This window comes from Sinohyriopsis cumingii, chromosome 3 (assembly GCF_028554795.1).
Source record: "Sinohyriopsis cumingii isolate HCF-2022 chromosome 3, ASM2855479v2, whole genome shotgun sequence".
NCBI classification, from domain to species: Eukaryota; Metazoa; Mollusca; class Bivalvia; order Unionida; family Unionidae; genus Sinohyriopsis; species Sinohyriopsis cumingii.
Window position 1 is genome coordinate 98,149,502 of NC_142963.1, and position 14,022 is coordinate 98,163,523.

Genomic DNA, 14,022 nt, shown 5'->3' on the forward strand with positions numbered 1-14,022 from the left:
ATGACTCAGACAAGTTTCGAACCCACTACCTCCTGCATCCAAGGTGAACGGTCTAACCACTTCGACCAGACGCAAATTGCTGATAGATACACCCAAATTTGTCAAGAATATGTTGTAGCTATTTTTCCATTTGGACGTTGTGTCCGAAATCGTGTCACTTAGAGAACAGTGATGGTAATATGTCCATTCTTGCAAAATTAAACAATTATTTTCACCATCATCATATGTATTAGGATTGTAGGTTATAGTCACATCTGAAACTTTGGTAATAGCCGATATACAATAATGGGAGAGAGAGAGAGAGAGATTGATTGTGGACAGACAGACAGATTGCAAGATAAAATCTAACTCTCTCTCCATGTAGACTGACATCTGTTTAAACAGGTGTAACACCTTTGTACACCAGTCAGATAAGCGACTTCCTTTCATCATAGATAAGCACTAAGGACGGACAGGAATTATAAACATGGGTAAGTTTTCTAGAAATGTTCTCCTATTAAGTATTTTTTTTATTAACTTTATCAGTGAGGACAACAGATCGTAAACATGTCATAGGAAACAAAAACATATTTTGGAGAAGTTTAAGATGAACTCATATACTGTACACTGAAACCAGAAGAATGTCAAAGTGGGTTGTAAACTGTGTCCATCTCTCTACTGGTGGTTCAATAAGCATCTAACTAAAAGGAGCAGGCGAAAGAATCGTATAAAAGAAATTTCTATATACTCTCAAGACTAAAGGAATTTTATTTCCTTTCAATATTATAAATGACAAATAATTATTTTTAACGAGGGGCGATTGTGGCATTACTTTCCACAATAACCAAAATCCCCAATCCTTTTACGGATTTGTTCACAAGTAAATACCATTTGGGGTCAGATAGTAAAACATTGTTTGGTCTTTCTAGGTCATCAGTTATAAGATAATACAACTATAAATTGAGAAAATATTAAAAAAGTTACCAAATAAATGCGGAATAATCATTAGACTTGACTTATCTGATGAAAAAAGTCATAGTCGACGAAAGCATGGCGTCTTGGTTGGTCAATAACGGTACAAATCTCACAAGGATTAACTACATGGCATCCCAAGGGCGTATGGATCAAATGATCCAATTCAGCATATGCTTTCTCCAGGGTAGAAGATGTGTCACAGCTCAGCCGGGTTGTTTTCGAGAATGTACCTCTCTACGACACGTCACCGCAACCAGTCCATACGCTGATCGCACAATAATAGTCTCACAGTGACGAAAAACACAAAGGCGTTTCTGATGCGATTGTTGGTGACATTTCTACGTTCGCGCGTCATCAGATTAATCAATGTATCAAAACTAATGTGGAGATTACATGGAATGGCACCACAATGGATTTACACGTTAACAACCCCAGTTTACAATGGACCGCATTGATAACCAACGAGGTCATCAAGTTAGCAATGTCGTCCTGACATGTCTTAAATGAAGCCGTTGTAGCACCACTCGTAAATGATGGGCAACTCTGTATCTGCGTGTATTACTTGTAACTCCTCACGAAAAAAATGCGTTGATAACCTTTCACGAGATGATATTTGCCAATGTGTTACGAGGACATCATTCATCTGAGATGTAATGCGTGGTTTGGCTTCAAACGGGACCAGTATCTCTCCTGACGCCATGATGGTGTTCTCCAGGCGCGTACAAATATCTTACAATCGTCTCATGGCTTATTATAGATAAATTTAATTTGGTCATTTATAGGTTCTAATATTGATTTGCTTTTATTACGTCAGCGGGCTTCAACATGTGATTGCATTATTTAACACAGTCACGGTGGCAGAAAGTTTTCTTTAACCATTCGTGAGATATCTATGTTTGCGTTAGCATTTCCTGCGCTTATAATACGGGGGTTCACTTATAGTTCGAGGGTTTGTTGGAATCGCTCGACACTGTCACGATGAATTTTGTACTTACTGTTGTTTCATCAACTTTAACACCATCTGAGAACTTCCTTTGCCATCATCAACTTATAGAAGTTTTGGCTATCTTTGTGACCCTTGCACACACAGACACACACACACATATATATATGAAATATCCTGGTTTTATTCTTCGCCTATTAATATCACATAAAATAACAGATATCGTTATGGCTCATCAATTTCTAGGTCAATACAAGCTTAAATAAACTAGCTGAAATCTCTGCCCAGCTTTCTATACTCAAGTATAGCCTTGCTAGCACAATTTCGTGTCATACATATTTCAGCGTTACTCACAATTCCAATTAATTGTGCTGGCGAACTAGGAGTTTAAAAACTTTCAGACATTGTGTAGCGTGGTGTTAAGCAAGATGCATCGTTTCAACCTGATGATTCTAGGTTCCGAAAACTAAATTTGCCATGTCATCCTTAATTTATAAGGACTTTTCTGAGCAGCGACATCCTGTTTCTAATGCTAGAAAGTGTAAATATGAAATTTTGTTTGAAATAGATTACATGTTTGAACATTTACCTCTCATAGTAGTTTTTAATACAATTTAAATTTAAAACAAAATATATAAATAACACGTTTAAAATGGTTGTAAATTCATACTTCTGTTCTTCATTGAGTTCAGAAATAACAAAATCATATTTTATAATTCAATTTTGTAAGAATAACATAAAATTATTCGTTATTTTAATGTGTTCGGATTTAGTTCGTTTGTGTGTACTAAAGATCATGTATCATAAGAGTTTTGTCCTCTGACACAAATTGTGTGAATATGTGAATTATCTATCTTCAGTGTTTTTAGTCATTTACGCTAAGGATTTATTTTAATATGTCTGAAAATGTATGTCAGTGAATCGGTTATAAGCAAATTTAGTACTTGGGACAAGAGATGAAGTCCATTAATTCGTGTTTAAATAATTTATGAATTCTTTCCAACTTAATCGATGGTGTACCATTCGAAACGTGAGTCGACTGATAAGTCAGCTGGTAAATTTATAATAATAATAATTATAATAATAATGAGGACTTTGTATAGCGCCTGATCTTTAGAAGCTCTAAGCGCTTTACAACATTAGACAACACCTATAAGATAAAAACATATAATAATATTGTTACAAAAACAAACACCATGAAATTATAAAAACATTAAAAAATGAAAAAAAAAACATGCTGAGAATGTTTCAGGTAGGAAACATTATTAGTTCTTTAAGTTTATTCTTGCAGTTGAAATAAGTGAGTTTTGAGATTCCTCTTGAATGTGATCACTGTGTCTTTGTGTCTAAGTTCAGTGGGCAATTCATTCCACATTGTTGGGCCCTGGTATGCAAAAGAACGCTGTCCATATGACTTTGTTTTCATAGTGGGAATAATGAGTATACGATTGTCAGAAGAGGAGCGTAAGTATCTTGCTGGTGTGTACACATGGGTGAGGTCGGATAGGTATGTTGGACTATAGTCCGACAGTGAAACGTAGCACAGAGAACAAATTTTGTGTTTCATTTTGGATCGAATGGATAGCCAGTGTAGGGTATAGATCAGCGGGGAGGTGTGCTCTGATCGTGGTACTCTAAGTATGATCCGAGCAGCTGTGTTTTGAACTTTTTGAAGTTTCTGGAGTAGATATTGAGATGAACCAGACAGAATTGAGTTACAATAGTGCAGTCTTGAAAATACTAATGAACACACAAGTGTTTTAGTGGCATCAACTGAAAGATATTTGCGAACTGAGCTGATGCGTCTCAGCTCAAGATATGCAGCCTTGCATATGTTCATGACATGTTGGTGCAGTGTGAGAGTACTGTCCAGAGTAACACCTAGGTTTCGTACTGATTGTGTGAATTTAATGTTGGCGTTGCTGATATTTACTGCTTGAGGTAAAGGATGTGAATGAGAAAGTCTTTGTGATGTGATCAAAATGGTCTCAGTTTTATCATCATTCATCTGCAGCTTGTTACATGTCATCCATGATTTCACATCAGAAATGCACCTCTCTACACCTTGGATGGTAGCATCAACTTCAGTTGGGTGGCTAGATTTGTATATTTGGGTGTCATCAGCGTACAATTGGTGAGACACTGGATGATGATCTATGACACTTGAGAGCGACTGAATGTACAGAATGAAGAGAACAGGTCCAAGCACAACAGATCCCTGTGGAACACCACAACATAGATCAACTGGGCTGTAGAGTATTCCATTTGCAGGCAGAATTTGTGTCCTGTTGACCAAGTAGGACTTGTACCACAGTAAGGCTGTATCATGAATGCCAAATACATGATGGAGACGGTAAAGTAATATATCATAGTCTTTTGTGTCAAATGCTGCAGACAAATCAAGGAGGGTGAGGAAATAGGAATAGGTTGCTTGTGTATTAGTACGAGTGATCTAACTAGTTCTGTTGATTTTGGTAGACAATTTCTGACGAAAAGAGTGCTAGGAGTTGTTGATCATTGGAGAAGAAACAAAATCTGAAAGTATTATGGTCGTATGTTATGTTCGTATTTGAAGGAAAAACAAAAAAGCGAGAGGTTGGTGACCCGAAGAGAGAGAGAGAGAGAGAGAGAGAGAGAGAGAAACGCCGTCTATCACGAACAGTGATTTGGGAAAGACCGGAAGCACCAAGTTCTATTGTGATGCCAGGCAAGCTGAGGTGATCTGTCACTCGGTCATATGATACAATTTGTTACATCAATAACAGAACGGCTAATTTTACAAATCATTTTCTGCGCGGAAGAGAATGATTCTTATGTCATGTTCGATTTCATCTTGCTTATGAGATCGATTAAATTGCTGTATTTTACACACGGGGCTCGTGTTATCATTCTCTATATATCTGCTCGGGTTCAGATCTTTGTCATTCCATCCATTAATTTCATATTGTACTTTATTGTTTTTTTTCATCTGGGCAATAACACCGTGGTAGATCATTTCCTAGGTAACGATAACGAAAAACCATAAGGAGTGTGGATACCTCTCACATCTCCACCATCCACGACATTCATTATAACAATTTCACTGTCTGTCATTTCTCCTGACATGCATAACAGGCGTCTTCATTTTTATAAAGAGAGGAAAGGTCATCAATGTATGCAGAAATCTATAAATCTCTGACCAGACATGTAATGTTTTGTGGTTCTTCAATTTTCGATGGTTGAATATAAAAATGGATGAGGGTATTTTCTTTTACCGGATCTCTCTCTCTCTCTCTCTCTCTCTCTCTCTCTCTCTTAATGGTTCACCTTCATAAACCTATCACACCACTATAAGGAGAACCCGGAAGAAACTCTACTAATTTCTGTTACGCCTAATATCATGCATTAAGTTTATTTTTATCAGACGCTCACCCTAGCAATATCGAAGAGGTTATAATTGATCCATATCCGACAACATTCACGTCCCCTGCAATATGTCTGACACCATCCAAGTTCCCTGCAATATATCTGACACCATCCACGTCCCCCGCAAGCTAGAGATAATCAAGATCGGCCAAAAAAGAAAATCGTTCGGTAGCTCCTGAAATTATTTCCACATTGAAACAATTTAGAACGACTACTTACACATACACAGTAAAATATAGAAATGTAAAGTCCCAGGTCACTGCAGAAAAATCATCTGCATTTATTGCCGATTTATTAAACTCCATCTAAAAACATCAACTTTCAGACTCAAAATACTTGGAAGTCTATCATTCATTTCAATGATGGAGTAACCGATTTCACAGGTTTTCTCAAATGCAGTTACTATCGTGGATAAATGCACCAGTATAGTTATTGTGTGAAGAGATGTTCTGGCTATTTGGCGTCGAGGACTTTTCTTCAAAGAGATCAACAAGGAATTATTTAATGCTTGTGATTTACTCTTAGTATGTCTAACGTGTAGACAGTAAATTCGTATCAATTCCAAAGAATGACACGTGCGGCCAACAAAGAAAGAGCGTCTTATTTGTGTAAAGTTGTCAAGCTGGAGCATCTTGTTTAAGAGGTATACAAATAAACCACGGAAATTTTCTGATAACTAGAAGAAGAAAAATAAATCTGTATAATTTTATGAATTGTGATTATGAATGTTGTCAAGACACTAGGATTCACAACCTAACTTTTGTGTCGCTCATCGCTCTTGTCACGACTGTATTCTCTAAACTTAAGCTACCATATTCTTCCTGATTTCACAAAATGGGTTTTGATCCCACGAACGACACTTGATACCAATCTATCTGTAATAAATGATTAGTCAGATCGAGAGAATTTGCAAGAGACAATATGGAACACTCTAATTTTGCCCGACTTTGCACACCAGTGAGAGATAAGAGCACGGCACTGAGCGATAAGCGACGTACTTTGATCCTGGATATGTATCAAGGACGGACGTAGATAATAGAGATGGGAAAAATGGTTTGATCTATTTCTCATATTACTGACTGCAATTGTATATTAATTTTAGAAATGACTACAACTTACTTTGTCAAAATAAGAAAGGGAGTGTTTTAGGGCAGGTTCCATATGTATTAATACCTTGTACATTGAAATGATCAAAATCCTAAACGGATGGTCTATATTTGGTTTATCTCTACTGATGTGCCAATGTACAGCTCACTGAAAGTGTTAGAGTTGAAGTTAAGCAGCTTGTAGGGACAAAACGTTCTCACAGAGCCAGAACGTTAAGTAATGGTAATTGCAGGAACCTGCGTTTACATCAGATTTTAAATGGCACTGAAATTACTGTCATTTGTTTCAGATACTATTGTAGTGTTACTATTACTGGCAATAGAAATCGGACAGAATGGATTAGGTAAGAATTACCACTTCATAAAGTTGTTCTACACATGCAATTTCAGATATTTATACAGATTCGAATTCCTTCTTTACTCGTACGCGATACATGCTTATCGAATGTAACACAAAACATGTTGTGAGTACGAAATCAAAGGTGTAAACATATCTTTTGATATTGAACATGAATATTCAGATAAACCTCCATGATGTTTGTTTATCAAGCTGATAAATCTTCTTGTAGGGTTGGAAGATTTATATTAATCACCAATTCATTCATTCAAATAAGACTTTGTGGCATATCCTCCACTCTGAGACACATGCATCAATTCAAATGACGCTATTTGTCTTGACTTCACTTTGAATCATTCCATCTATTCAAATGGCGTTATTTGTCTGACCTTCCACTTTGAAACTGTTGCATCCATTCAAATGCCGCTATTTGTCGTAAAATCCACTTTGACACCATGCACTTATGCAAATGGCTCTTTGTTTCTTACCAACCTGCTTGACATCAATGCATACAATCAAAGGATTTCACTTGTCCTACCCTCCACTTTGAGACTGATCCATCCATTTATATTACCCTTTTACCTTAACCTTTACTTTGACACCCACGCATCAGTTCAACTTACGCTATTTCTCTTACCCTCCACTGAGATAAGCCATGAATCATCTCAAATGGCACTATTTGTCTTACCTCCCACCTATTTGACATTCATGCATCCATTCAAATGACAATAAATGTCCTACAATCCACTTTGACACCCATACTTCCATTCAAATAACACTATATGTCTTTCCATCTAACTTAACACATATGCATCCGTTCAAATGACGCAACTTGTCTTACCTTGCTCTTTGACACTATTCCATCATTTCAAAGAACGCTCCTTTTTTTCCCTCCGCTTTGAAACCTGTGCATCATATTCAGATGTCGCTATTTTCTTACCCTTCACTTTGAAATGACGAAAATTGTCATACCCTTCAATTTGGCATCCATGGATCCAATCAGATGATGCCAATAGTGGAGGGTAAGACAAATAGCATCACTTAGGTGTCGAAGTGGCAGGTTATAAAAATAGCTTCCTTTGAGTTGATGCACGGGTTTCAATGTGGAGGGTAAAATAAATAGAGCCATTATAATAGATGTATGGTTGTTAAAGTGGAGGGTGACAATGAATGTTGTTTGAATGGATGCAATAATGTCTTATCTTCCTGTTTGACATTATTGCATCAAGTGATGCTCTTTGTCTTACCCTACACTTTGACATCCATATATCCGTTCAAATTACAATATTTGTCTTTCCCTCATATTCGAAAATCATGCATCCATTGAAATGACGATATTTGTTTACACTCTACTTTGGACGCCATTGCATTTATCCAAATGATCGTATTTTGTCTTACCTTACACTTTGATAACCCTTGCATTCATTCCAGTGTAGCTATTTGTCGTGCCCACTAATATGATACTTTGCACCCATTGAAATATCGCCATTTGTCCTACCCTCAAATTAGATATCCATGCATGTGAAATTACGCTATTTATCTTAACCTCTACTTTGACACTCTTCCATCCATTCAAATGACACTGTCTGTCTTACCCTCCACAAAGATACCCTTTCATCATGTCAAAGGACGCTATCAGACCTGCCATCATATTGTACACTCACACACATATTCGTATGATGCTATTTGTCTTACCCACCTTTTCGACATCCATGCCTCCAATGTAATGACGCCATTTGTCCAACCATCTACTAATACACCTATGCATTCATGTAAATGAGCTATTCGCCTTACGCTCCACTTAGTCCTACCCTCCAAATTTGCCATACATGCATCAATTCAGAATGGCACTATTCGTCTTACCATCCACTTTGAAACCGGAGCATCAATTCAAATGAAACTGTTTTTCTTATTATTTGCTTCGACACCCATGCGGCAATATAGATGACGCTATTTGTTTTACCCTCCACTCTGACACCACTCATCCATTAAAATTACGGTACTGTCTTACCTCCAATTCAATTGAAATGAAACTAGTTGTTTACTCTCATCTTTGACGTACTTGTATTCATCTTACCGTCATTTTTGACACCCGTGCATCCATTCAAATTACGTTATTTGTCTTACCCTCCAATTTTACATTGATGCATGCATTGAAAAGACGCTATTAGTTTAGCTTCATCTTTAGCACCCTCACATTGATCCAGATGATGCTGTTTTGTCTTACTCATTTCTTTGATACCCTTGCATCCATGGAAATGAAGCTCTTTGTCTTACCATCCATTCAAATTATGCTTATTTGTCTTATTCTCCTTTTCCAGATCCATGCATTCGTTGAAATGAGGCTATTTGTTTTACCGTTTACTTTGACACCCATGCATCCATTCAAATGATGATAATTGTATTGCCCTCCTATTCGGCATCCATCGATTCATTTTAAATTTGAAACCCATGCATCCCTTCCATTGACTGTATTTTTCTTATTCTCCACTTTGTCATCCAATCAAATGACTGTTTGTCATATCCGCCACTTTGATACCCGTGCATACATTCAAATGGCGCTATTTTGTCTTAACATTCTCTTTGAAACCCTTACATCCATTTAAGAGAAGCAGGATCATTTGAATGGATGCAGTTGTGTCAATGTGGAGAGTAAGACAAATAGGGTCATTTGAACTGATGAAAAGGTGTCAGATTGGAGGGAAATACATTGAGCTTTAGAATGAATTAATGCATGGATGTCAATGTGGAGGTTAAAACTAATACTCCATTGAATGGATGAATGGGTGTCAAAGTGATAATATCGTCAATTAAATGGATGCAATGACGTCAAGAAAAGGGTATGACAACAAAGTCATTTAAATGGATGCAATGGTGTCAAGAGAAGGGTATGCCAATAACATCAATTAAATGGATGCAATGGCACCAAGATAAGGGTATGACAATAGCGTCAATTAAATGATTCAATGGCGTTAAGAGAAGGCTATGCCAATAGCGTCAATTCAATGGATGCAATTGTGTCAAGAGAAGGGTATGACAATAGCGTCTATTAAATGGATGCAGTGGTGTCAAGAGAAGGGTATGACAATAGCGTCAATTAAATGGACGCAATGGCGTAATGAGAAGGGTATGACAATAGCGCCATTCAAATGGATGCAATGGCGTCAAAGGAAGGGTATGACAATAGCGTCATTTGAATGGACGCAATGGCGTCAAAGGAAGGGTATGAAAATAGCGTCATTTAAATGGATGCAATGATATCAAGAGAAGGGTATGACAATAGGATCATTTGAATGGGTGCAAGGGAAACAATAGGAGGTAAGAAGAATAACGTCATTTAAAGATATGCATGGGTGTCAAAGTAGATAGCAAGACACCCATGCTTTCATTCAAATGATGCTAATTGTCTTACCCTCCTACTTGACACCAATGCATAAACTGAAATGACGTAATTAGTCGTTCCATTCAGGTTGACACACATGCATCCATTAAACTGAGGCTATATGTCTTAACCTCGCCTTTGGGACCTATGCATCTATTCAAATGACGCAGTTTATTTTACTCTGTAGTTTGCCACACATACGTCGTTCAAATGACACTCATTGTCTTACACTCCTCGTTAATCCATTTCAATGAAGCTATTTGTCTTGCATCATTTTTGATATCCATGTATACATTCAAATCACGCTATTAGTCCTACCTTCAATTTGGCATCCAGGGAACCATTCAAATGACGTTATTTGTCTTACACTTCCATTTGACACCCATGCAGCTGTTCAAATTAATCTTTTTATCTTACTCTCCACTCTGACATCTATTCATCCTTTCCAATGACACTGTTTTATGAGCCACTGTGACACACTTACATCCATTCAAATTAAGCTGTATGTTTTAGTCAACATTTGACAACATTCCATCTATTCAAATAAGGCTATTTGTCGTACCCTTCATTTTCCCACCCATTCTTCCATTCAAATGAAGATATTGGTGTTACCAACCTCTTTTTCACCATTTCATTAATTCAAATGTCGCTATTGTTCTTAATCTTCTCTATGAAACTCTTGCATCAATTAAAATGATGTTGTTTTACCATTCACGTTTTAACCCATGAATCCATTTAATTGACGCTATTGGTCTTACCTTTGCAATCAGACACGTCCATCAATTCAAATGACGTTGATTGTCTTACTCTCCAACTTGACACTCATGAATCCATTCAAATGACCCTTTTTGCCTTATCCTCCACTTTGAATCCTGTGTATCCATTTAAATAACGCTCCTTCTCTTACGCTCTACTCTGATATCCATGCGTCCAATCAATCAAAACCGCTCCGGTGGCCTTGTGGTTAGAGCGTCCGTCTCGAAAGCGGGAGGCCGTGGGTTCGATTCCCGCCGAGTCATACAAAAGACATACAAAATCGAACTAACAGATGCCTCGCTAGGCGCTCAGCTTTAAGAGGTTTATGTTAGGACTGGTCGGCCTGGTGTCAGGATAATGTGACTGGGTGGGACATCATGCTACATGTCTGCGTAATGATGCCCCAGTGCTAGACATCGCTATAAACTGCCACACTGTAGACATCGTAGCAATATGACTGAAAAATTGTTAAAGCTACGTTAACAATCCTAGTCACACACACACACACCCGCGCGTCCAATCAAATGATGCTATTTGTCCTATCATCCATTTTGACGTCCATCCATCCATTCAAATTTAGTTATTTTGTCTTACCTTCCACTTAGACACCCATTCATCAATCCAAATGACGCTAATAATCATACATTCCACTTTGATATCCGTGGATCGTTTAAAATGACACAAACTGACTTCTCTCGACTTCGACACACGCGCATCCATGCAACTGCGGCTTTTTGTTTCACCCACTTTGAAACATACATTCATTTAAATGATGTTATTTTGTTATCTTACTTTTCACTTTGAGACCCATGCGTCCATCTAAATAGTGCTATTTGTCATACTCTCCACTTTGGCACTCACTAATTCGTTCAAATGATGATATTTGCCTTACCCTCACTTTGACACGAATAGATCAATTCAAACGACAATTTATGTCTTACCATCCAAATTAACACTTTTGTATCCAACGAAACGACGCAATTTGTTTAGCATCCACTTTTACATTCATCCATCCGTTCAAACGAAGCTATTTAACAAATATTATTATTTCAGTGAATGCTTGGGCAACAAAACGGAGGGTAAGACAAACATAGTCTTTTGAGTGGTTACTTCTGCGATTCAAGTGACTGGTGAAACAAATATCGTCATTTGAACGGATGTATGGGTCTCCATGCGGATGGTAAGACAAATAGCGTCATTCGATTGGATGCATTGGTGTCAAAGTGATCGGTAAGACAAGTAGTGTGAGTTTAAAGGATGGATCGGTGTCAATGTCATGGTTAAGACAAACAGCATCATTGAAACGGATGCATAGTTGTCTAAGTGGATGGTGAGACACTAATCTTTCCATTAAAATGACGCTGCTTGACCTACCGTATCCATTAACAACGATGCATCTATTTAAATGACGATATTTGTCTTACAATCCTCCTTGACACTAATACATAAATGCAAATGACACTATTAGTCCTGTCCTTCAGTTTGACATCAATGGTTGCATTCACATGACGTTTGGCTTACGCTTCGCCTTTACACCCATTCATCCATTCAAATAAAATTATTCCTCTTACCCTCCCGCATCCATTGGAATGACAGTATTTATTTTACCCTACAGTTTGACATGCAGGTATCTATTAAATCACGTTAATCGTCTTACCTTCCACTATGCCATATATGTATCTACTCAAATGACAATTTTTGTCTTACCATCCAATTTCCATCCATCGAGCCATTCAAATGACATATTTTATCTTTCCCTCCACTTTCACTACCATGCATCCATTCCAATGACATTATTTATTTTACCCCCCCCCCCCACACACACACACACATTGAGACCAATGGATCCATTCAAACTACACTAGTTTGTCTTATTATCCAGCAGATGACACTTTTTATCTTACCTTCCACACGCCTGTCGTTTAATACACAATTGCACAATTTTCTACCTCCTCTGTCCAAGTTATTTTACGCGCTTGTTTTACGCAATTAAAACTGAATGTCTTTCTTGATAAAATTAAATTAAGAATTTGTTTGTTTTAACTGCATGCATCATTCAAATATCATGAAACAAAATTAGTAACAATCTCTGACATACTTGTTTCTAGGTACTGTGTTATATTTGAGACAACATCATCAAGGCTATGATTCTTTGGTTTTGTTGCCTTGGAAAATCATGGTGTATGTGATATGGTACCTTGTATAAGCTTCTTCCGTGGTATATGATACGTTGGATAATCATCTTGTTTATTATCTGGTATATTGGATAACAATCAAATCTGATGTGTAATCTGGAAAAGGATATTGTGCTCTCCATGAAAACGACAGCAAACCTGGTAATATATCATAAAGAGTTAAAATCAGAAACACATTCTTTTACAAAACTAACTTAAATAAACAATTCTAAAACTATTATTTTTTCATCTATAGAACAAAATACGGAGTATATGAATCGATCAGACTTTGTTTCTGAGATAGATCTTTTGCACAAAGATATACCATCTGTAGCTATATATACCCTTCTGTGGATACGTCTTCCTCCTGAATCATTTTTCTTACAGCAGAATGCAGTGTTTCAGAAAGAAATAGAAGATTTATAGTTGACGATTTATGTGACACTTTTCAAGAGTACAGAGGTAGGAAATTTGATTGCCAGTTCTTTAGAAAAGTTATTGTTAGTCAACAGATATATATGACACAAAAATTAAACATGCACATCAGTTATAATGTCTTTATATATATATATATATATATATATATATATATATATATATATATATATATATATATATATATATATATATAATACTGTTTTAATTATTACCGATTTAAGAAAATAGCTTAAATCATGAAATTGTTTAAGGACAGGTTACTACGTATTTATAGAGGTAGGATAGTCGTATAATATCAATTTAAAACATCGTGAACTACCTTTACATAATCAAAGATGACCTCCTTTAGCTGAGAATGTGAACTCGATCAGAACAAATAAGTTTGTAAGTGACATGAATCAAGATATTCTCTGCAAATTGGACAATGATAACAGTTTGGGATTTTTGTTAGAAAATATCACTATCTGGCCAATAAGATACATTAGCAATGATACGGCACCGTTGAGATTACTATATGTGTTGATATT

General features: G+C 36.8%; 1 protein-coding gene across 3 annotated transcripts in view; it reads left to right on the top strand.

Annotated features, from left to right (window-relative positions):
- Positions 1-395: 395 nt before the first annotated feature.
- The window catches only part of LOC149803364 (uncharacterized), a 63,414-nt gene continuing 49,787 nt past the window's right edge, over positions 396-14,022 (top strand). For 2 of the 3 annotated variants that reach the window (XM_089951378.1, XM_089951380.1), the window contains exons 1-3: positions 406-470; positions 6,699-6,752; positions 13,445-13,519. In XM_089951378.1, the coding sequence (XP_089807504.1) occupies positions 467-470; positions 6,699-6,752; positions 13,445-13,519 (133 nt within the window). In that variant the 5' untranslated portion in view covers positions 406-466. Of the gene's footprint in view, positions 471-6,698; positions 6,753-13,444; positions 13,520-14,022 lie in introns of all 3 variants that reach the window. The other variant, XM_089951379.1, reaches the window with a different exon arrangement.